The sequence below is a fragment of the Apis laboriosa genome, unplaced genomic scaffold, assembly GCF_014066325.1.
Source record: "Apis laboriosa isolate Shangri-la unplaced genomic scaffold, ASM1406632v1 scaffold170_cov151, whole genome shotgun sequence".
In the NCBI taxonomy this organism is placed as follows: Eukaryota; Metazoa; Arthropoda; class Insecta; order Hymenoptera; family Apidae; genus Apis; species Apis laboriosa.
In genome coordinates this window covers 738788-763001 of record NW_025222134.1, presented here as the reverse complement: position 1 = coordinate 763001, position 24214 = coordinate 738788, and the positions used below count along the sequence as shown (strand labels likewise).

At 21.8% G+C, this 24214-nt stretch overlaps 5 protein-coding genes across 11 annotated transcripts; 1 reads left to right on the top strand and 4 right to left on the bottom strand.

The window, feature by feature from the left end:
- Positions 1–913: 913 nt before the first annotated feature.
- LOC122711499 (pro-resilin-like) lies at positions 914–8157 on the bottom strand. Of its 3 annotated transcripts, none has more exons than XM_043930320.1 (4): positions 8063–8157; positions 4808–4978; positions 1280–1601; positions 914–1098 (listed from the first exon to the last, which is right to left on the bottom strand). In XM_043930320.1, exons 2-4 carry the CDS (start codon positions 4961–4963, stop codon positions 914–916), a joined length of 663 nt encoding a protein of 220 aa, XP_043786255.1. In that variant the 5' UTR covers positions 4964–4978; positions 8063–8157. The 3 variants fall into 3 exon arrangements, with proteins under 3 accessions (XP_043786255.1, XP_043786253.1, XP_043786254.1); XM_043930318.1 differs by having other exon boundaries at positions 8032–8151; XM_043930319.1 differs by lacking the exon at positions 8063–8157 and having other exon boundaries at positions 4808–5084.
- A 3930-nt stretch (positions 8158–12087) lies between these two features.
- LOC122711503 (unconventional prefoldin RPB5 interactor-like protein) lies at positions 12088–14563 on the bottom strand. 3 transcript variants are annotated; one of them, XM_043930324.1, is made up of 7 exons: positions 14530–14563; positions 14024–14093; positions 13602–13851; positions 13361–13507; positions 13149–13296; positions 12541–13072; positions 12088–12460 (listed from the first exon to the last, which is right to left on the bottom strand). In XM_043930324.1, the coding sequence occupies exons 2-7, from the start codon at positions 14084–14086 to the stop codon at positions 12332–12334; spliced, it is 1269 nt and encodes a 422-aa protein (XP_043786259.1). In that variant the 5' UTR covers positions 14087–14093; positions 14530–14563; the 3' UTR covers positions 12088–12331. The 3 variants fall into 3 exon arrangements, with proteins under 3 accessions (XP_043786259.1, XP_043786258.1, XP_043786261.1); XM_043930323.1 differs by lacking the exon at positions 14530–14563 and adding an exon at positions 14219–14268; XM_043930326.1 differs by lacking the exon at positions 14530–14563 and having other exon boundaries at positions 13602–13865; positions 14024–14190.
- Positions 14564–14628: 65 nt separating this feature from the next.
- On the top strand, positions 14629–16714 carry LOC122711542 (60S ribosomal protein L35). 3 transcript variants are annotated; one of them, XM_043930405.1, is made up of 4 exons: positions 14629–14731; positions 15105–15241; positions 15479–15739; positions 16456–16714. In XM_043930405.1, the coding sequence occupies exons 1-3, from the start codon at positions 14729–14731 to the stop codon at positions 15708–15710; spliced, it is 372 nt and encodes a 123-aa protein (XP_043786340.1). In that variant the 5' UTR covers positions 14629–14728; the 3' UTR covers positions 15711–15739; positions 16456–16714. The 3 variants fall into 3 exon arrangements, with proteins under 3 accessions (XP_043786340.1, XP_043786341.1, XP_043786339.1); XM_043930406.1 differs by lacking the exon at positions 16456–16714 and adding an exon at positions 16078–16385; XM_043930404.1 differs by having other exon boundaries at positions 14630–14731; positions 16471–16714.
- Positions 16078–17086, bottom strand: LOC122711539 (L-selectin). The gene is made up of 4 exons (XM_043930402.1): positions 16993–17086; positions 16733–16927; positions 16448–16653; positions 16078–16274 (listed from the first exon to the last, which is right to left on the bottom strand). The coding sequence occupies exons 1-4, from the start codon at positions 17084–17086 to the stop codon at positions 16116–16118; spliced, it is 654 nt and encodes a 217-aa protein (XP_043786337.1). The 3' UTR covers positions 16078–16115.
- A 5029-nt stretch (positions 17087–22115) lies between these two features.
- LOC122711540 (MIP18 family protein galla-1) lies at positions 22116–23535 on the bottom strand. Its single transcript, XM_043930403.1, has 3 exons — positions 23264–23535; positions 22632–22895; positions 22116–22557 (listed from the first exon to the last, which is right to left on the bottom strand). Exons 1-3 carry the CDS (start codon positions 23418–23420, stop codon positions 22460–22462), a joined length of 519 nt encoding a protein of 172 aa, XP_043786338.1. The 5' UTR covers positions 23421–23535; the 3' UTR covers positions 22116–22459.
- Between the last annotated feature and the right edge of the window lie 679 nt (positions 23536–24214).

Sequence of the window (24214 nt, the reverse complement as noted above, 5' to 3'; positions counted from 1 at the left end):
ATATATAATAAATAATTTCACAGAATAATTAATAATTTAATTGATGATTTAATTAATAATTAAATTGCTATTAAAATGGAATAGGAATTATCACAAAACATCTACCTAATTTATCTGCACATACTTAACAATTATTAAAAAGTAATAGATAAAAATTTTTTCTTTAAAATATTTTTAAAATTTTTAAAATAATTTCAAAAAAATTATTAAAAAAAATTTGTTTTAATAATTTTTTAATAAAAGTTTAAGAATGAAATTATTATCAATTGTTTCGGTGTACTCGACTATTTTAATGTATTATGAATTCGACGTGTCATCTACCAATTACAGTTTATAATATCAGAGAAAGCATTCTCCTGAATAGCATCAGATTCAGGCTTCCTAATGCCATAATATGAAATAACATCAATCGAAACTTGATATCTTTCATTATGATATTTTTCATGATATGCGAATATCATTTATCTTTTATATATAAATATCACATATCTTTTATATATAAATAATATATATATAAATAAAATGAAATATTTTTTCATTCTAATTTCATCCTTTCTGATATATCTATATGACAAGGACTATATTATAACGGATGATTTCATCAACTATGAAAAAATCAGTAATTATTTGCAATTATTGATTGCAATATATTATTTATATAACGAAAAGTTCTGAGTAATAATATTTCAATTATATTCGATATTTTTTATATCGATCGCATTTGTTCTTAAATTAAATTATACATAGTTCCATTTTCTGCTCTGGAATAATAAAAGATTAAAAAACAAAAGGCGTAATAAAAGATTACATTATAAAATTCACTATATATTAATATAAAAAGATAAAATTGTTTTTATTACAAAAGAACTAATCTTACAGAACATTTCTTATGCTAATAATAGGAATTGTAAAATCACTTAAAAGCTGGTCCATATGTTGATGATGGAATTCGTGTGTTATAATTATTGCGAATTCCAAAGTTATTATAACTATTGTCTAATGAATTGGAAATTTGATTGGAAACAAATTGGTATGGATAATTATTACCATTATTGAATCCACTTCCACTAGGTGGTTGGTAATTATATCCATTGTTTCCTTGAAAAACAAAACATAATAATCAATTCTAATTAACTTAAAAATTTATCTTTTTTATTCTTTTCATAAAAATAAATTATAATTGAATAATAAAATTCGAAATTTTATTATTTCTAATAAACACATTTGAGCAAGTGAGTTATCATTAATCATTAATAATAGAATAAGAATCATAAACTACCTGAATTGCCTGTATTGTAACTTCCACTAGCATTATTACCATGGAAACCAAAATCTTGACTACTACCTTGATTATTATTATTATTATAACCATTGTTCTGATTACTGAATTGATCAGGATAAGTTGGAATACCCTCATATCTTACATCTGCGTGGAAACCTGTCCTCCAATCAGCAGTGTAAGTTACTATTTGTGTCCTACCATCCGGTAATTGAACTCTATATTCTCCTCTTACAGTTTCACCATCGCTTGTTTCGCGTCTACCAAAGTCATTTCCGGTTGCTTGATCCTTTACGGCATATCCAAATTCATAGGACATTGGCTAAACAAAGAAACAATATTTATTTTATACTATAAATAATATTGATGATGCGACAGATAAAATATAAATTTGATATTTAGTTTTAATTTTTTTAAAATATTAATTTTGAAAGAAAGAATATTTTTTACTCTCTCAACAATTTATAATTAATATAGAAATTAAATTTATTATCTAAAACGATTAATAATTACAAAAAGATTTTTATTTTTCAATCCTTTAAAAAAAAATCTAACAGATTTAATCAAATAAAAGATAAATTTTAAAATAATCTTATATGATCCTAGTTGTCATAAATATATATAAATTTTGCAAATTTTCTTTCATAGCCTTCATTATTACATCATTATTATTTTATATGTAGTATAGTAATAAATATTATATATAATTATTGTATATAATATAAAAAAATATAATTATTATATATAAATATGTATATAAATAGAAACATATAAATAGAATAAAACATTTTTTCTGATTATTTGATTAATTTTTTAAATTTTAAAGCAACTTTTAATTTAAATGATTACTTAATGATTATAGCAATATATAAACAATGAAGGCGTTATACACTATAATTTTTACTGTAGCATAAATATGCGCAAACCTTATTTGCATGTAGGTGCTGATCAGAGATGTCGAACTTTCTACTAAAGTGATTTCTCAGATCGTTGCATTGAATGTTTTCTTAACCTAATTCAATGATTTCGTTACTGAACTATTGTCTTGTACATACATATGTAACTTGATAACATGAAGATGCAATTAAAATGATTAAAACTATTTATTTTTTAACAAATTACATGGACTTTTATTATCTTATTTTTCTGTTTATATAATAAATTTATATGAAAAATATTATTACTGAAAGTTGATAAAAATATTTAATTATTTTTTTATATTATATTCAATAATATAAATATTCAACAAAAGGAAAATATTTATAATTATTCAATAAATCAAAACATTCATAATTATTTATTTAACAATTGTTAAATTATTGTTATATTATATTTATTTTGTATAAGAAAAAAAATGTAAATACTCGAATTATATGGTTGAATTTTTTTCAAAAAAAGAAATAGATCAAATGAGAGATTGAAAAAGAAAGTTCTAATTTAATCTGGCTCATTCGACCCGAGGCTAAAATCATACAAATACACATAACTGGACTGTTTAGATTCTCAAGACGATTAGCTAATCGGCAATAACGATTTACATCTTAAATGATGCCTGCGGTCGCGGTTCATTCCTATTAATAATGTTACATCAGATTGCGTTTACATCATCACGTAACAGAATGAATATATAACATTTCATGGTTGAAACTCGAGATTTTGATATCAACACGCAATTTTCGGAACTTGAAATCATATCATGAACACAATTTTCTTATTTCTTTTTTAAATTTTGTAAATTTTTTCCATTTAATTAAAAGAATTCATTAAATACGTATCTTTGTAAAACATTCTTTTATACAATATGATTTTATACATATGATTTTATTTCCAGATCAATCTTATCGCATTTATTCTATATTCTCTACATTTGCTCAACGTTCATCTTCTATTAAGACTCAAAGGAAATCTTATACTTATACTAGTCATTCCTGTTATAGTAATATTCCTGATTTCATACATGATAAACTCGTTTATCTATGGACTAATGATTTCAATGGTCACATGCTCTTATAATCATTCATACGAAGAATCGAGATACATAATTCAACCGCAACCATACATCATCTCTTTTTTCTTAAACAATCAATCTCATGTTATAAGATGCGTTATAATATTATAGACATTTATGGTCAACCATAGTCTTGGATATACTTGGAAATCATCAGACGAAGAATTTCGCATGAATTTAAAAATATGATTCCATAAATATAATTATATATATATATATATATGTTAATATCAATATTTATGTTCTAAAAAAAAAATTTGTTTAAATAAAATTATTTTCAAATTCCCAATATTAACTCACAACTATAGTTACGTGTATTCTTATATCGTAGTTGCATTAATATAATTTTAACAGTATTGCAGCGGTTTTAAGGAGTGGTTATTGTTCTCTGTCGCAATGCTTAGAGTACTTATGGAGCACATAAATTCTCTTAATCATACCAGTCATTTCGTGGTTAATTTGTGGTTTAGAATAATTCAAATGATTCACAACAATAATTCTTCTCTTGATTTAATTAAAATAAATAATTATGATAAAACATTTAAAATATTAAATTTTTTCAAGCAAAAAATAAATTTTATTATTATTTATCTATAATAAATCACAATATTCTACAAAAATTATAATGTAATTTTTATAATTTGTACAGTGTAATTTAAGGTTATATTTTAATCTATATGGTAAATCTTTATATGGTAAAGTTATAGTAAAGAAAAATATATTATATATGATAAATAATATTAATTAAAATTAAAAAAATATATTGTAAATCATATATTATATTATCTTGATCTTAGATAGAGAAAAAAAATATTACGTGACTATGACTATCCTGAATAAAAAGCAAAATCGATGTTCGATCAATCTATTCTAGATTTATATATCCAGATCATGTATTCAGTACTCAACAAAGTTCAATGTTACTTGTAGAATCAGCGTTAACCCAGATCTATTCATCTTTTGCAACCTTTGAGTTTATTATGAAACACTAACGGAAATGCAGAATAAATGAATAAAATATCAAAGTTAAATTATGATTTAAATCATTTAATCTCGTATATATTATTTTAACTATTATTTCTATTATTTTTTAAATATTTTTATTATTTTATTATTATATTAGGAAAATATTGAGAATTAGAAAAATTAGAATAAAACAAATATAGAATTCCTTAATAAATTGTTATTCAATAAATAAATAAATTGTTATTTCCTTCTAATACTGATTTACTAACAGCAAAATAAATTTCCCTAGACTAATATCAATCGTTGAAGTAATAGTAATTCAATTTCTATCGCAATAGAGAATTATCCCTAATTCAAACAATTAAGATGAAAATGTATCACAATCATAATCGTTAAATATATAAAAAAAGAAATTTTAAATGACAAGCAATAAATAAATTATATCTAATTGTTCTATAATTTTAATCAATTCGAATGAATAATCTGAGTTATTAAACTATATTATTATTATAATCAAATTATAAATTGATTTATTTTAAATCATTTGGATTTACCTGATCGACATAATCATTATCGTTTCCATTATCGTAATGATGATTACCAAAACTATTTCCACTTGATGCTCCATGATTATTACCAGCATAATTTCCTGGGACACCATATTGCGTGTTCAATGTAGGTTCACATTGCACGATTCCTATGCTCACCATTAGAGCGAGAGTTAACTAAAAATTAAAATCTTATTAATTATATTAGATATTGAAGATTATTTACAGCCACTATTTGAAGATTTTTTCAAATATCTATATTTGTAGTGTTTAATAATATTTATTAATGGTACGTTAAAGATTATTCTAAAGGATAGTATTTCAAAGATTACAAATATAACAATGTTAGAAGAAAAAAATTATAATGAAATAATAAACATAACAATAAAAAATATTAAATATTTGATATAATAAAAACTGAAAAATCTTAATGTCAAAACTTGATAAAACATAACCTAATCTAATTATTAATTTATTTTATTTTCTAATAATAATTACAATATCATAATAAAGAAATAGTAAAATATCAATCTTATAGATATCAAATGAATTCCCAGGTGTACAACAGATACGTTGAAAGCGCGAGATGATCAAGGCAGCTCGCATTGCGTAGGCGAGAAATTAGAGTCATGAACCAGCGTTTTCCTTCTTGTCGTGAGAAAGTTTCTAAGATATTGCATCATTACGTTCAAAATCAGCATTAGATTAAACATGATTGCAGAAAAGGAAGAGGAAAAAAATAAAGAAAAAGGGAAGAAGAAATTAAACGGTTTTGTTAAATTATGGTGAATATCTCATTAAGAAAATTTGTTGTTATCGTTTCTTATATGTGAAAACAATTTTTTAGAAACAATTTTTTGATCATCACATAAGTCACGGTTATTATTCATTGTGCACTAAACAATAAATAAGATATTAAATACAATTTCTTCTGAAATGAATAAAAAATAAAATTTTTATTCATGAATAAATCAAATAATTAATTACATAGATATTGTTAATTAGATGTATATAAAATGTAAAATTTTTAAATATTATATGAAATATTTTAAATAGCTAGATTAATTGATTATTATATAAATATTATATATTGATATATTATATAGATATAATAACATTCATTATATTTAAAATATTTAAGAATTATATTTTCATAAAGAAAAGTGTGAAAAAAATTAGTCAATTATAGTATTATTTTCCTGAAAAAACAGAATTTTTTTAAAAAATAAAGAATTATAAAAGATTCGTTAAATTTACTTGTTTATTATAAATAAAAATATTTTTCAGTTGTCAAAATATGAATATACAATATTATAATTAAAATTGAAAAATAGAAATCGATGATGAAATGCAGATTCAAAAAACAGAAGAAATAAAGATTGATATTTTATTAAAGAATACTATTTTTTATTTCATAATACGAGATACAAAAAAAAAGAAGTCTTTTCAGATTATTAATTCCGAAAATTGTACTGTGATGTATTCAATTCGTATATTATATTAGATACTAATTAATATAAAAAAATTAACCTATCTATATGTATACGTACGAATTAATCTATATAATGTACAGATCTTATATTCAAGATCAATAAAATTTCTTTAATATTATTATTACATCAGTCAAGGAAAAAAGAAATAAATATTTGATAATAAGTAAAAAAAATTTATTTTTAAAAATAAAAAACTTATTATAAATATATATTATGTTGATAAAAAATTATGATAGATTAAAACAAAGAATCGTAAAATCGAAAATAAATTTTAATAATTAGAGAATTAAATAATTATTTAAATTAAAATGAAATTACAATTAAATTGAAAAGAAATAAAAAATGCAAAAAACAAAAAATATTAATCAAAGCTATTGAAGCACGCATGTGTGCAGCTATTTAAGACGAGGTTAGAATAGTTGCATATAGACGAATTGTGAAACGCGTATATTGTTATTTATATTGCTGTGTAAATCGTACATGCCTGTGCTGCTAACTAACAAAAATGATTACACAAAACTAAATGCATTTACATAATGAAATAATAAGTTTAAATATGTAAATATGTAAACATATAAAAATGAGTCGTACAATATCCAGTTGTAAAAGGTGATTAATATACTTCTCACCGGAAAACATTAACTGTATAAAATAAAATAATATTAACGTAATTGTTTTCAATTAAATTCGGATAATTTTTTTTATAAATAGTCACAATGAATTAATATTGATGATAGTTAAAATATTTGGAATTAGTAAATTATAGCTTCAATATTTGTACTCAGGCAAAATAGTAGTAGAAACTTTAAAAGTTTAGGTTAAGTTTATAAATTTATAGAAATTTATAAATATATTAAGAATTATAATATATTAAGAATTTAAAATTAGAAAAATTTCATTGTAGTTTATTTCATTTCATTTATGTATTTTGAAAATTGAAAATTGTATGACATTTACTGAAAGTAGAGAATTGTGAGATTAATGAAGAAAATGAAAAAATTAAAATAATTTAATTTAAAATAATTTGAATTAGTTGTATTAATAATGTAATTGATTACATTGATTTATAAAAATATTAATAATTTTTTGAAAAGATTATTGATTAAAGTTTATCACTGATTAATATGAAAATGAATAATTGTAGAAAATGAATATAAAATAATAGTATAATTTGTTCAAAAATATAATGAGATCGCATAATTTTTAATTTAATGAAAAACTGAATTGTTTCGATTACTTAAATTATATCGATTACATAATTACGATCTTAAATTTTTGAACGAATTATAATTTATATTATACTATAAAGTCTAATAACAATTATTAGAACTTTAGAAAATTAATAATTGTCGTAGAAAATTTTTCATAAGCATTTAATATTAGTATTACGTGCAATTTACCAATTTCAGAATTAAATAATTATCCAAGAATATCAATAAAAACACTCATTAATGTATCAAACATTAGAATATTAGAAATATTAGAATATTAAAAAATTAAAAAATTTATTAAAAAATATATAATTTAAAAATTCAAAATTTAAATAATTAAATTTAAAAAATGTTTTTATGATTTAAATTTATTCTAATTTAAAATTATAATTTTTATATATATATTTTACTCTATAAAAAAAAACAATTTTTTTTAACTCCAATATAGAATAAAAAAAATCACTTTTTTTGGATAATCATTCACTTCCAATTACCGAATCTATCAATTCTAATCAATATCCTTTACCATATTTATGTATCTTCCACCAAATAATCACCTAATTCCTTAAATCACTAGTCAACGGAACACGCAATATCATAATGTCGACGCAAGCATAGCACCAGTACCAAAGATTGTAAAAATTCCACTTGTCAATGAATTTCCTGATTACCTGTCGCACTACTCTGTTCATACTGTTTGAGAGTACTCAGAAAACTAGAGCACCGTGTGAAATGTTGAATTATAGTGATGTTTTGCCTTATACCTGGCTTATATAGAGAGCTCACCTACGACTACAAAGATTCATTTCCTGTCGAGTATGGATCTTCCTTCAGCAAGAGGAGAATCCGCGTGGATCTCCTCGTGTATAAAACTAGGGATCTTTCCTTGTACTCCAGTTCACATAGGAACGCTAAGCGTGTAGAAAATCCGCGCTTTATTTCCCATTGTTTAACTAGCAGCATGCGCGATTTTGGGACGACCTGGTATATGAGAGGAACGCATCTTTTTTCCAGAGTGGAGAAAGCTGATTACTTCACCGCGTGGGATAGCCTATCTAACTTAACTAGCAGGACTAATTAACCAATCAGGACTTCATTAAAACAGGACCATTGTCCATCTTTGAACCAAAAATCAAATAGTGAAATAATGTTTTTGAAACAAAAATTATTTAATATATATTGGTATTATAAGTAATTTAGAAAAGATCATTACACAGATCTTATTTCTTTTTCAAAGTTAATAAAATTGACTTAAGTAAAAGAAATTGCGATAAAAAAATAACTAAATAAAAGATCACCTTTCATAATCATAATATTAAAACATAGAATTCAATTCTACAAATTAATTTAAAAAAATATTTAAAATGAAACAAATGTAACAATATTGGCTCTTAAAGAAGATAATCTTATAATAATAATAACTCTAATTTTTTATTTATATCCGCCTTTTAAAAAAGAATTAATGATTTAATGTTAGTTTAATTTGTTTATTCATTGAATGAATAAAGAAATAATATTATAATTTGTGAGTAATTCCAACATTTAATAAAATGATGGTATTATAATAATGAAAATATAATTTAAAACATGTACTTTACAAAAAAATTGGGGTTGAGGTTGATGACGCGAACTTGATCTCATCTATACTAATTTCTTATCAAATTGATTTATGAAATAAATATGGATTAAAATATTATGAAATACTAAAAGGAACTGTTATTTGATAAACAAGAATTAGGTTAGATTATATGATATTGATCAGTTAATTATAAAGTGGATTAATTAAGTTAATTACTAATATATGATACTATATATAGTTCAATATGAATATAATTCCTAACAATACTAATTTATATGTTATATATTTTTATACAATAATAAATAATTAATATATATATATATATATATAATTAATATTAGTTGTAATATTACTATAAATATTAACTGTAAATAATTTAATGTTGAATATTAAAAATAATATTAATGTAATATACAAATAATATATTAAAATCTATAATAATATAATTATAAAATAATAATTATAAAATCTATAATAATATATAATAATCTATAACTAATCTCATATTAGTAGTTTATACTAATAACATGCTTCTAATATATTAAAAATATTTTGAGATAATTGTATAACTTTTTCAATATAGCAGAAAAAGATTTATTTACTCAATGATCAATATATCGCAATACATTTTTAAAATTAATAAAATCATATATCTATATGTAATAAAGTATGTTAAAAAATAACATGAGCCGTAAAAAATAAATATGACAACAATGAATATTGACTATGATATATATATAAATCGACAATTGATTTAAAATTGATTTAGAAAGTAATTTGTATTTGAATGATATTAAAGTCATTTTTCAGTTATACTTCCTAAACTATGTAAAATTATTACGAGTAATTATATTTCATTGTTTTTCTTCGATTAATGAATAATAAAATTCATTCAGTCATAAAAAATATTTAGAGACTCGCTTCATTTTTTTAAAATTATAAGAAAATAATTTCAAGTGATATATTAATATATAATAATTATTATAATAATTAATTTTAGTAATTTGAGATTTATAACCAATATAATTAATCGATTTCATATGATGTATCATAGAAATGATACAATAAGAAATTTAAATTAAATCTATTAATAAGCATTATTAAAAAGAAGTCCTAATTATAATATAATAATTTTTATTTTAAAAACTAAAATATTATGCTTAATAACAAAACTCTAGATTCAATATAATTGAATTATTAATAAAATTTTTTAAGGTCATTTTTCGTAAAATTAAATATTGAATAAAATTTTCAAAATCAATAATATATTTCTTTAACTGAAGAAATATATTTATCTTTCAAATATATATGAAATAATAGATAAATATCGATAATTTTTTTATAAATTACAAAATGACATTAGGATATTATAATTTTTTTTTAATCATTAATATAATTAAGAAGAAATATTTTTCATATCCTAAGATCTGCTTAAAATTACCTTTTTTTTTTTTTAGAAAGGTAAACGGATATAACGGGATTAATAATCGTTGATCATGTTTAAGACAATAGACATAATCATGGACTAACAATCTAATCTGTTCGATCAATGAGTCAAATGAAACTTAATCAAGACCGCTTTATTGTTTATTTAGTGTGCGAATTCTCACTTTCGATTCCTTTCGTAACCTTTTCCTGATTGTTTGCCGTTACGTGAACGGAAACAATGGCATTGCGATAAACACGTGCTCCCTCTAGGGATTATTTGCTTCATTAACAATGTTTCGAAGTTGTTCAATTCAAGTACATACAAAAAAATTATAATTATTTTATTATTCAATCAAAGTTATATTTTTATTAATAAAAAATTGTATATATATGAATAAAAACTTTTTACTGTTTCTTTGATTTTTTTTTAAATATATAATAATTTAATAATAAATTTGAATACTAATGTTAAATTGTCTTACTTCGTTCAATTAGTAATTAAAAAAATTTTTAAAGTGACTTTTCTCGGTAAATTTTTTTTTCTAATCATGATAAATAAACTTATAATATAATCAAGTAATGTCTTAATTTCATTTCAATGTTACACAAAATATAACAATTCGATCGATCTTTTCTTTTTCCCTTCTATTTACATATTTACATGTCAAGTTGATGTTACCTGATCTCTTATGAAATAATATATGAAAAACGAAAAACATTTTAATGAGTAACTATTAATTCTAACGAAACTTTCAATTCTAACGAAAATTAACTAAATAAAATATTATTATTATTGATGTTATATACTTTTTTTAATTTTGTGTTTTACATATTTTCAAATCAATCTCAATTTTCAAAAGAGAACAAGAAAATAAAAAATAAAATTAATTAATACAAGAAATATATATATTATATAAAGAATTATATATAAAGAATTAATAAAATAAAATAAAAATAAATAAATAAAAATGATGAGAAGAGAAAAATAATTATTTTATTTTATTTATTTTGAATAAATATACTAATATATGAAAAAAATTTTCATAATGTTAAAATTTGTGTTCGAAATTGCTTTTAATCTGTTTCTTCTAAAGAATGTCAATAATAACAATTACAAAAGTACAAAAGGAATAATGAATAAGAAGCATAATACGAAACGAAACAATGCTGTATATATATAATATCACGTTAGAAATTAATACTCTTTTAATATTATTAGTTTATTTTTTAAATTTTTAAACTTTTGTATTTTTACTTTCTCTAATTATTTATTTTTCTATTAATTATTTATTTTAATTTTTATTTTTATTTATATATATATAATAATTTTTTATTTATATATATTTTATATTTTTTATTCTTACATTCTTACATAATATTTTTAATACAAATTTTTATTTCATACTTTGATTGTTTTGATTGTTAAAATGATTATTGTTTAAAAAAATTATAAGATACTCTATTATAAAAATGATCTTATTTAATGATATAACATAATAATCACGTTTACATCAGAACTTATACAAATAATAGAAATAATAACACCAAATTTGGATTAAATTCTATCTATTTCTAGATCATAGAAAGCTGGCATTATTTATTTATTTTCTAAAATATATTACAGTAATTAATATCCTATCATAAACAACGAATCTTTGATATTAACAAAAAAGAAGATATCTAGAATAAAAATGTTTTTTCTCCTTCAACATTTTTTTTTTTAATTTTCTTTTAATAAAAAATAATTTTTAATTAAATTTTTATTGCAAAATATCTTTTATTCATAATACTACTAAATAATTATCTAATATTATACATGTTACTGTTGTTTTAATTGACGATCTCTTTTAAATTTACTAATTGGCCGGATATTTTTATTTTCTTCTTTCTTTCTTAAAATTTCATTTGTTACTTCTGTTATACTTCTTTCTTTAATATCTTTTACCACCTAAAAATTATCAAAATACTTATATTATTATATAATATGATTATGATTCAAATAAAATATAAAAATTATATATTTTATACAATTTCATAAGCTGAAGATTGAATAATTTCTTCTTCTTCTTCTTCTTCTTCTTCTTCTTCTTGTTCTTCTTCTTTTTCTTCTTCTTTTTCCATACTATATTGTGGAACAAGTTGTTCTGGATTCATATCATTTAATGATCTTTTCAAAATAGATTTAGGTTTTGAAAATATTCTATAAATATCTGCTGGAGTTTCTATTAAATTTCCTTTTGATTTTAAAACAAAATTTTCAGAATGACTGAATTCTATTCGAAAAAAATCTTCCATATCTACCATACTTTTGTCGTTTTTTTCCTTTTCTTTTATCGAATTTTCTTCTTTATTTGAAATATCTTCTGGTTCTACAAATGAAACAAATTTTTTTATTTTATAAACTTCAACAGAATCTTTAGATTGTTTTGTATCAGAATTCAGAACTTGTTTTTCTTCTTTTTTAAAACTTTCTTCTTTTTCACTCTCAGAAGAACTTTCCGATTCATAATAACATTCTCCATCTTGTAATTCTTTTTCAAAATGTTCATAATCTTCTAATCTATAAATCAAAATAATTTTTAAAAAAAATGCAAAATTTAAAAATCAGAGAAATTAAAGAATATTAAAAAATATACCTATTTAATTCATCTGCTAATTCTTCTTCAATTTCAAGTTGATCAAGTCTGTTAAATAGATCTTCTTCTGTCTCTATCTTTTTTCTTTCTTCCTGTTTCAATTTAACTAATTTCTGATGATACTCTCTTTCTCTTTCTCTATGCTTTTCTGTAATAAAAATTAAAAATTATAAAAAATTGCAATATTTGTAAAAAAAAAAATGAGAATTTACTTTTCCATTCTGTAATTTGATTTTCATTCCAATGTTCTATAATCTCTCCTCCAGCAAAATCATCAAAAAGATTACTTTCTAACATCATCATTCTTGTTTCATATAAATCTCTTTCTGCATTTAAATTATTTAACATTTCTTCAGCTCCTAGAATATATAATTTTATAATTTTATATTATTCATTAAATGCTAATTATTATTTAATCATTGTATGTATATTACTTAATAATATTCATCATACTTTGTACTCTTCTTTTACAAAGAGCTATAGCACCTGAGGCACTATATTTTGCAAAATATCCATCACCCAAAGAAGTAAGTATTTCATTAGTATGAATTAATTTTCCTTTCATTAAAGCTCTTTTTCCAATAGGTATCATACAATTTACATATAAATCTTTTTGAAAAATTTGTAATGTCTCTGCAACTTTTTGATGATTCTTTTTGTAAGCTATCCATATTTTACATTGTTCTTCATTGCGTTGAATTCCCTTAAAAAATAATGCTGTATACTTTTTAATATTTATTTATTTAAAATATATAATATTTTTATAAAACATTTAGGCAAAATGAATTTAATTAAAAATATAGAAGTTTAAAATAAAATTAATTTTTTTTCATATATATAAAAATTTTTTTTTAGATATTTATTTAACAATTTACTTTTGTGAGAGCTTCGTCCAGAAGTGCACATTGAACTTTTCGCATATCATTTACGAAATTCATTGTTAAACTAAAAAGTTAATTAACAATATATTATTAAAACAGAAAAGATCATTGATTTTATTAAAGAAAAAAAAAATTAATTATTCATTTTCGTATTATATATTAAAATATAACAGTAAATATTTATTTTACATTTAACAATTCAAAACTTTTGAAGTTTTAAATCAATGCATTATATAAAATATTTTGTTTAATTATGTAAATTACTTTACAATCACATTTTAATTTAAACATTTATTGTTATAATTTTTATTGTAAATATTCTTTCCAATTTCTTAATTCTTTAAATATAACCTAAAAAATAGTATTCAAATCTGACAGATCTTTAGAATATTATTCTAAAGATGTCACTGTACAAAAATGATATTAAAAAGATTAATTATTAAACAATGTATTAATTTTTTTAATAATTTAATAAAAGCTTATTTATAAATTATCATAACTTTAATATTTTTCAAAAAAAAATAAATGAAAATTTTTACGTTATAAATATTCATATTCATTTAAATATAATAAATATTCTCGTTGGTAGATGGCTCTGTAGTTGCAATTTAGTTATTTAGGGACATGTAATTATATGTTCCATTGGTTCGTGACTTTCTCTCTTGTTTCCTTTTTCCGTTGAAGAAGTATTACAGCAAAATGGTTAGTGAATCGGTGAAAATCTGTTTTCGATTAAAACATCCTATTCAATTGTTATTTAGAAATTTTATCATAATTTTTTTATCATAATACGATTAAAAATATTTAATAATTTATGTAAACAGAATGATACTTTAAAAATAATCGTGTGCATAACCTTACTTTTTAATAATAAGATATTTTTTTCATTTTTAACGAAAATTTTTTTGTTTGATCTATTGTATGTTTTAATATATATATATATATATATATATACACATGTGTGTGTGTGTGTGTGTGTGTGTGTATGTATGTATGGTTAGTTATTGTTGAAATCTTTAAAATTAGCCAAGTATATAAAAGTGCAATGTAAGTAGTGTTGTGCTTATCGTTCCAGGGTAAAGTTAAGTGTACTGATCTGAGGACAAAAGACAAAAATGAATTGCTCAAGCAACTGGAAGAACTTAAAACTGAGTTGACAAATCTTCGAGTAGCAAAAGTTACTGGTGGTGCTGCATCGAAACTTTCAAAAATGTACGTATATATTTTTTTAATTTTTAATTTTAATTTTATTACATTTATTTTATTTTATTTATATTAAAAACTCAAGTATAAAATTGATCTAATAATTTGTAAGATTAATATATAAAATTATATAAAAATAAGGAATTTATTCATATTTTAAATTAATAATAGTTTTATTCATTTTCTTCTTTTTCCAAATAATTAAAAATATCAATTTTTATTTTTTTTTTTTTTTATGTATTTCAGCCGTGTGGTGAGGAAAGCAATAGCTAGGGTATATATTATTATGCATCAAAAACAGAAGGAAAATTTGCGTTTATTGTACAAAAATCATAAATATAAGCCTTTGGATTTAAGGCCAAAAAAAACTAGAGCTCTTAGAAGAGCATTGACACCTTATCAAGCCAATAGAAAGACTCTAAAAGAAATACGCAAGAGATCTGCTTTTCCTCCAAGGAAGTATGCTTTAAAGGTGTAAATTGCAAGATACTAAGGGATAAAATAAAGGTTTTTTGAAAATTCAAAGAAGTATTATTTTTCAACATTTAGGGGAAAAAAATAAAAATTTAAAAATTATTGCCTTGTATTTTGTATAGAAAAGAGTACAAAAATTAAACTTAGATAAACAGCTTCTATTTAATCTACATCTAATTCTTGACTGTTTAATATCTAATATTGTTTGAATTTGTTTTAAGGATATAATTTTTTTAAAATATAATTGAATATGAATAAAAAAATTTTAATTTTTAATTATAATCAATAGATTATAATCATACATAAATTAGAATTTAAAAAATAGAAATGAAATTTATTAAAATTATTTTTGTCCAATCAAACAATTTTAGGTACTTAATATTCAAGAAATAACAGAAGCTGTAAAAATTTAAAGACGAATGCCAGGGTTTCTAGAAAGCACAAAGTTCAGAAGTTCATCACTGTCCTCACAGACAAATGGTTTTCGATGATGGCAAGCTACATCATGCCATTTAATTCCATCATTGTAAAAGTTATTTAGAATTGATAAACAAGATTCGTCGTTACCCTGCAATATAAATTCATGCATTAAAAAACTATTAAAAATGAAATTTAAATTAAGATAAATTTTTTATCAATATTACCTAAAATTAATAAACATTTCAAATTTTCATTGCCATTAATCGTTCGAATTTATTTGTTGTACATATATGTTGTGTTTATGAAAAAATAATAAATTACCTGAGCAGCTTCACGATTATCAGGTTGTGCTTGTCCATATCCACCAGTGTGACTCCAATCTCCAGTATTACGCTGTGTAGTTGGACCAATTTTGGCTCCTGAACCAGACCAGAACCATCCATTAATGTTCTGCGGTTGAAGATCTGGTCTGTCGCAACCATTGAAATTACATTTGCGTCCAGATGTCCAGATATATCTCACATTTCCTATATAAAGATAAGAAATTATTTTAAAAATTAATTTTAAAATAAAAATAAAATTAAAATATTCTGTTTAATAATTAACCTCGTGCTATTCGTTGTTTGATAAATTCATTTTCTTGCGGTGTTTCAAGAGAAACTGCATCCATACAATGTCTGCGACAAATATTACGAGCATCCAGCCAATCTACTTCGAGATTTCTAGTCGGTTGATGTTCCCAACTGAAAAAGTACGAATGTGCAACACCTCTAGCATCCCTATAAGTGGCATGTCGCACTCCTAAAACAAGATTTATTTTTTTATTAAAAAGATTAAAATAAATCAAACGATTGAAAAACACTTACGATTGGCACAACTGCGTGGATCAGGAAGAGCAAGTCGACGTTGAGCATTCACCACAATAATGGTGAGAAGTAACATTAACCATATCATCCTCATATTGATAAATTCCTAAACAAACGAAAAGAACAAGAATATAAGAATAGTTTTAAAATATTGAAGTTCCATTGTCTAAATTATGAACAAAAAAATTTGTAAGTATAGTAAAAAATTGATAAAAGTCATTTAAAGTTATCAGAAGTAGATAACAAAAAATTTTTCAGAAAACAAAATAGGATAAAATTTATAATTCATTAATAATTTAATTTCTATATTATATATTATAAATTAATTTATTTTTTATTTTAAAAATATTTAACAATAATTTAACAATAAATGATATTTAAAAACTCATTATACGAAATGACTTCATTAAAGAAAAAAATATTAGATAGTGAATGTTCCAGGAAAACATCTTCTCTTGTGTTGCATATCTATAGCAAGTAAAAGTTTCTTGGGAACTAATCTTTGTCGAGGGTGAAAGGAGACTTTTCAACGGTGAATTATGACCCGAGAAAGAGAGAATCGAAGGAAGATTTCTCACGGTGACGAGAGAGAAAAATGCTGGAAGATTTTGCAACAGGTTTTTATTTTTTGTAATGTAGCGCTAACTTTTCTCAGAGTCTTCATAGGCTTGTTGCAACTTTCTAAATCGTCTTGGTGACAAAACAAAACGTCAAACGATCTACAATTAATAGCTGCAGTGAGCATATAAATATGAGGCAATTATTTAAGTAATGTTCTAAAACATGATAAAGATATTGTGAGAATACAAAAATATTCATGAAGAAATATAATTTTAAATAAAATGTGAAATTGCTATTCACTATTCTGAAAAATAATTAGAAAAAAAATTTAATATAGAAATTTTAAATCATATATTTAAAATAATAATTTTTAAATTGATTTTAATTTGAAAATTATTTGCACTTTGTATATATAAAATACAAAAAATATAAAAAAAAATTCTGAAATATAAAAAGAAGTAATAATATAAAAAAAATTTCAAGTAATTCAAAAATTTAAAGATTGAAGAAATATAATAATCTTTATTATTTCTGAAAATTGTATACACTTATTATTAAAAAAATTATTTATTAAAAGTAATTGTCTATGCTTAGATATAAATAATCTATAACTATAAAAAATACTTTTTAAAAAAAGAATTTATAATTAAACGAAAAGAAAATCATGCTAAATTATAATTATATTTATATTACAATATATTTATATATTTTATATTACAATCACTAATATTTTTTATTTAATAATTCGGATAATTAAAATATCTAATGCATAATCAATATTGCATTAACTCCGCTCATGTTCGATTATCTTTTCTGAATAATAATGATTTTTATTTGGCATTCTATGCCATTGCGGATTTAATGAAACTTCGTTCATAATGTTGCGGCTTTCGCTAAAAATTAGTGTCAGCGGTCGTTCACCTAAATTGAAGAAATGCTAATTCATTTTTAGAAAAATAATTTAATTATAAAACAAAATAAAACAAAAATTTCATATATAAAATGATTTTTAATGATTATAAAGAAAGTTTAATATATTTCAAATTGCATCTCAATTTGCATCAAATATATTTTGTAAAGTAATATTTAGTAGATTTAATTATATTGATGCATTGCAACATTATACATTATTTATTTCACTATAACTCTATACAAATTTAATTGAGTGGATAAAAATTTAATTATATAATTTATATATTTAATTATATAATTATATAATAATTATATAATAATATATAATTCTTTTATTTTAATCAACAACATTTAAAATAATTCCCTATGAAAGTGAATAGTAAGAATTCTGAAATGAAAAAAATGAGTTACATAAATTATTACATGAATTATTTTATTGATTATAATTTAAGATTAATATTTTATTGATTATAATTTAAGATTAAATATCTCTATGGTTTGTTAAAGATTTTCTAAAAGAAAATGCTGAAAATTTCGACAGAATATTGCTTTATTTATTAAGGAGAATTATTATCTTGTTACGAAAAGATTAGGAAATTTAAGAAATAAATTACTTCCACAAATTACTAATTATTGTTTTCAACGCCATCTTTGATCTAACCCTTATATTAATCACTATGATTAAATTCGTAATATTTTAAAAATTTAATTAGATTTCTATTTTTAATAATTAAATATTAGCCAGCAGTTTATATTTTATTTTTATAATATTATTTCTATAATATATTTCTATAAATTTTTTTTAGATTATGTGTTCAATTAGTTCCTATTTAAAGGATTTAAAAAGTATTCGCAAAAGAACAAGAGAACAAGAGAAAGAGATCGTGGCTTTATTTCGTATCCGCGTGTGTGCTCGTGGAACCGTTATCTGGCCGGCTTTATATCATCCGGTTTACGTGCTGGCTGTGTTCTACGTCTTTCTTAACGGCTCCTCTGTATAAGATTGTTGTATACACATATTCGGGACGAGTACAACGATACAAAAACGAGACAGGAACGTGCCAATACGTTCAATGTGAAAAGAAAGAAAAAATAAGAAGAAAATTAGTGCCAGTTCAATTTCGACTTTCGTTTGATCCAATTCGATCAAATTATTATTTTATCTATGTTTTGTTTTTTTTAATTGGATTGGATATATTTTCGTGTATGAATTTTTGGTGAAATAATGTATAATACATGGAATGAAATTATAAACACATCATATCAAATGGATGCTTGGAAATATATTTTTACCATCAACGAATGCAAAGGTATTTTTATTTATATTAACTTATATTAAAATATGTATTATTTATACAAATGCATATATTTAATGATATATGGATTATTGATATTTGTTCTAATTAAATTTTTCTTTTTTTTTTTCTATTCTAATTTTTGAATATTATATTAATATGAAATCAAAAAATAGATATTAAAAAGACACATCTTTCTTTTATTCAAAAAAATAAAAAATATTTAGAATAATATTGTCTATTATTATATATAGTAGGAATGGTTGAATCAGTAACTATTAGTTTTAAAAAAATTCATTTTTAATTCAAAACTTTTGCTTATAAGATATTGTTAAATGTCATACATTCAATGAAGAATAGAATTTCTCTTCATTTCAATTTACTAAGTTGTGATGGATATCGGAAGGAAAAAGCAGGCTCATTTCTTCTGAATCTTTTTACGGAAGATATCGTAAAAGGTAAATTCTTGATTGAAGTATATTATACTTCATGTTTTACAAGTTACATCGTTGCGTAGACTTGTGAGGATCTTACGCAAGGAAAGTATATGTACCTTTTAAACCTCATCACCTCTCACAAATCGGAGAGAAAGTGAATAATCTTCAAAACAAACGTGTTTACTTAAAATTTGATAAACCAATGGCGAATATTAAAGGAATTAAATTTTTTTTCTTGAAAAATAAAAAAAATATTATTTTTAAAAAAAAATTATTTCTACTTTTTTTTTATTTTGATTAAAAAACAAAAAAAAAGTTTTAATTATTTTTTACCATCTAAATTTCTTGCGCTTAAGTATGGAAAGCGTAAGAATTAATTGGAAATTCATAGTGCGAATTTGATTAAAAAGTTCATTTGAGAATAATTTTATGAGGCATATATGCATATATGTATAAAATAATGGAATAACTAATTGAGCGTAAATTATTAAGCAAAAGTAATAGAGATTGCATTGTTAATTGAAGAACTGTAATTAATTTTTGTTTGGTAAAATGAAGGCTTTATTATCGAAACAAAGACCTGTATTGTAAATTAAACTTTACTATTTAATTACATAATATAATAAAAAAATTTATTTCAAATTTAATGAACAATGATTTTAGTTAATATAATAAATATTTATTATAGAATTCTATATTATTTATTATTATATATTATATATTATATATTATATATTATATATTATATTCTATATTATTTATTTATTATAGAATTCTATATTTATTTTATAGAATAATAAAATAAATAATAAAAACTTTAAATTTATTCAAATTTTTTATCTAAATATTTAATCATTTTTAATATTTATAAATATATATTTATAATATTTATAAAATTTATAAATATCATATAGTTATTCAGAAAATATTTGTACAATACAAACAAATTTTGGTTAAAAATTATTTTTAATTATCATAATAATTATATAATTATAATAGTACTAATAAGATATATAAATATATTTTAAATTATAAAATAAATTCTGGTATTATTAATCTTTGAAATTCTTGGTTTAAATTAATAGTTTTCATACTCTATACATTATGAATACATTATGAATGAATGAAAAATAAATATATATATTTTTATATTTTTTCCACAAAATGAAAGCAATAAAATCGATTAAACTTGGAAAACATAATGAATCATTACATGAGTACAAATAGTAGTATGCATAATACGCGCAAAAATTATATTGAAGAGAACTATCCAAGAGAAAGCCCTATGAAGTCACTGTGCGGGTCACGTAAGGCAACTGTATAATTTACGAGGTCGCTTTCGATTTCTCCGGTCACACTTACCTAAATAAATAGTTTCCTTTGATTTTTTTAACGATGTTCACTTGGTCTTCAATGATTTTGTAGCCAAAACAGTAAATTGTCTTTAAGATACAAAGGTAATGAAATTTCTTTCGTGAATCCCGTATAAATCGTAATTTCGTATATTTTTCGATCAACTTCAATAGAAAGCTCGTTCACGAGTTGTCGATCGCGACAAGAAAGAATGAACTGCGATGTGCGAGCAGGCAACCGGTATATAGCCGGCCCACATTCCCTTCAGGCTTGAGTAACCCAGATTCTTCCCACTTGAGTATGTCTGGGGAGCATCTTCGGGGGCCTGAAAGGGGCCTGGATAATTCCCATCTTGTTCTGGCACCTCTCACCAATCGTTTCCCTTCTATCCGCACAAGCTTCCTCGAAATCTTTTAAAGTTATATATATTATATTATTATAATTCATTGTTCGTAATTAATTTTTTTAAAGAGATTATTTTTTCTTTGTCTTATATTTGTTGATTCTAATTTCGATATTAAATATTATATATATTAGGATAATAAAAATTAATTTTCAAATGAAAAAATTTCTATATGAACTATATTTATAATTAAATTTATAAAAATGTTCGTTACATTTTATATTTGTATATAAAATGCTATGTTTAAAATAATGATAAACATGCTATTTATTAGCACCATCAATTATGTACAATTAAGAATAACAGAGTTTTAAATTGTAAGATTATTTTTGCATTCACATATTACAATAAATATATCTTTTTGTAATATTTTTGAATTATAATTGAAATTTAAGATTGTACTTCTAACTTGTACTTATGACTTCTTTATTATATAAATTATTATTGTAAAAAAATAATTAATTATAAGTTCAATTTAATGATATCTATCATAAAAAATTTAGCTTTCACTCTTCTTCTTGAATACATTTCTCTACTAATTCTCTCAAATTAGGATTCTCCATAGCAGCTGCAATTCTTTCCTTATCATTTATTTGTTTATTTACTAAAAAAAACATATTATAAAATATAAATTGAAACAATTATAATCATAATATATAATAATTAATTAACACTTACTTTCTTGTTCTGTAGAATGTGCACCTTTCTTAATATATATATCTAATTTAAAAAGAGCTACTAAATTACGTTCTAATTTTACTCTAATGCAAAGACCAATTAATGTTGCCAGAGAGCAATGAGGTACTGTTGGATTAAACTCAATGCGAATCACAGATACTCCTTGAGGAGTTTGTTTTAAAATCTCAACGCAGTCTTCATAGACAACATCCAATTGTTCTAATGTTTGTGGCTTTTCTGGATCTTTAATCGTTCTCAATAAATCTATAATTATTTTAAATTTTGTAAGTTTTAATAAAGGTGGTTTTATTAATTTTATTAATTTTATTAATAATGTAATAATAATTCTTTTATATTAAAATAATTTATTAACTACTAGTAACTTTAAAATAATTAATTGATTTTATAAATTAAATTTATACAATTGATTGCCTCATATAATATAATGTATAATAAAAATTGAATTAATTATTAATTATTAAATTAATATACTAATTTTAGTTCTCTTTTCTTCTGACTATTTTTTAAATGAAAAATTTATATTAAAATTGTTATTAATAAAAATTAATAAAGTATTTTTTATTTAATCTATAATTAATTTAATATTTGTTTGATCAAAAATTTGAACTTGCCATAAATAGATTCTTTGAGTTCAGTATCGGATCGGGAAACTAAACTTCTGTTGTTTTTCGCCTCCAGACAGCCTTCAATAGCCTCCATTTCATCGTTCGCTGGTACACCATCTCTTATCTTCCCCCCAATTGAAATTTTTCGTAAAAATGACAACATTTTTACCCCGTTCCCCCCTGTCCACTTATAGTGATCAATGATTAAAATTTCATCATTAAAATTTGTTTATATTACGACTTGCAATTACGTAGTACTTGCAATGGACCTAACCTCTGATCAACGACTTATAAAACGCATGGTAAGTGAAGAAATCATGGCGCGGAAATTTAATAACGAAAAGTTTTTTCTTTTAAATTTTTTTACTATATATTAAATTTTCATTTTTTAATAAATAAAATGTAAATAATTTTATAATATTGGAAGTTAGAAAAGATTAAACATTATATCGATGAAATATTACTCACAAAATAAATGAATTCCGTAATAATTTTAAGCTTAAATTATCGATCAAGTTATTATAAAATCGATTTAATTTGATTTATATATTTATATATTTTATTGATATTTAGAACTAAAAAAAGTATCGTTCTATTTGATTTTAATGTATTATCAGAAAAAAAGATAATTTCCTGATTTTGTAAGTGAAATTCATTTATTATATTTATGCATTACAATTATTTATTTATTTACCTTATTTTGCTTAATATTCTCTAAAGTTTATATTTGTTATGGAATTATTACAAAATATAAGAAACATAACCCCAAAATTTACATAGTTTCTATTTGTATATTAACTTATTTTCATATATCAATATTTTAAATATGTATGATTTGTTTATTTAACAATGTTGTTGTTTATTTTATTTTTATGAATTTATATACAATTTATAATAAATCTTATATAAATTATTTTTAATACAGGATAATGCAAAGAAAACTTTATAATTTTGAAA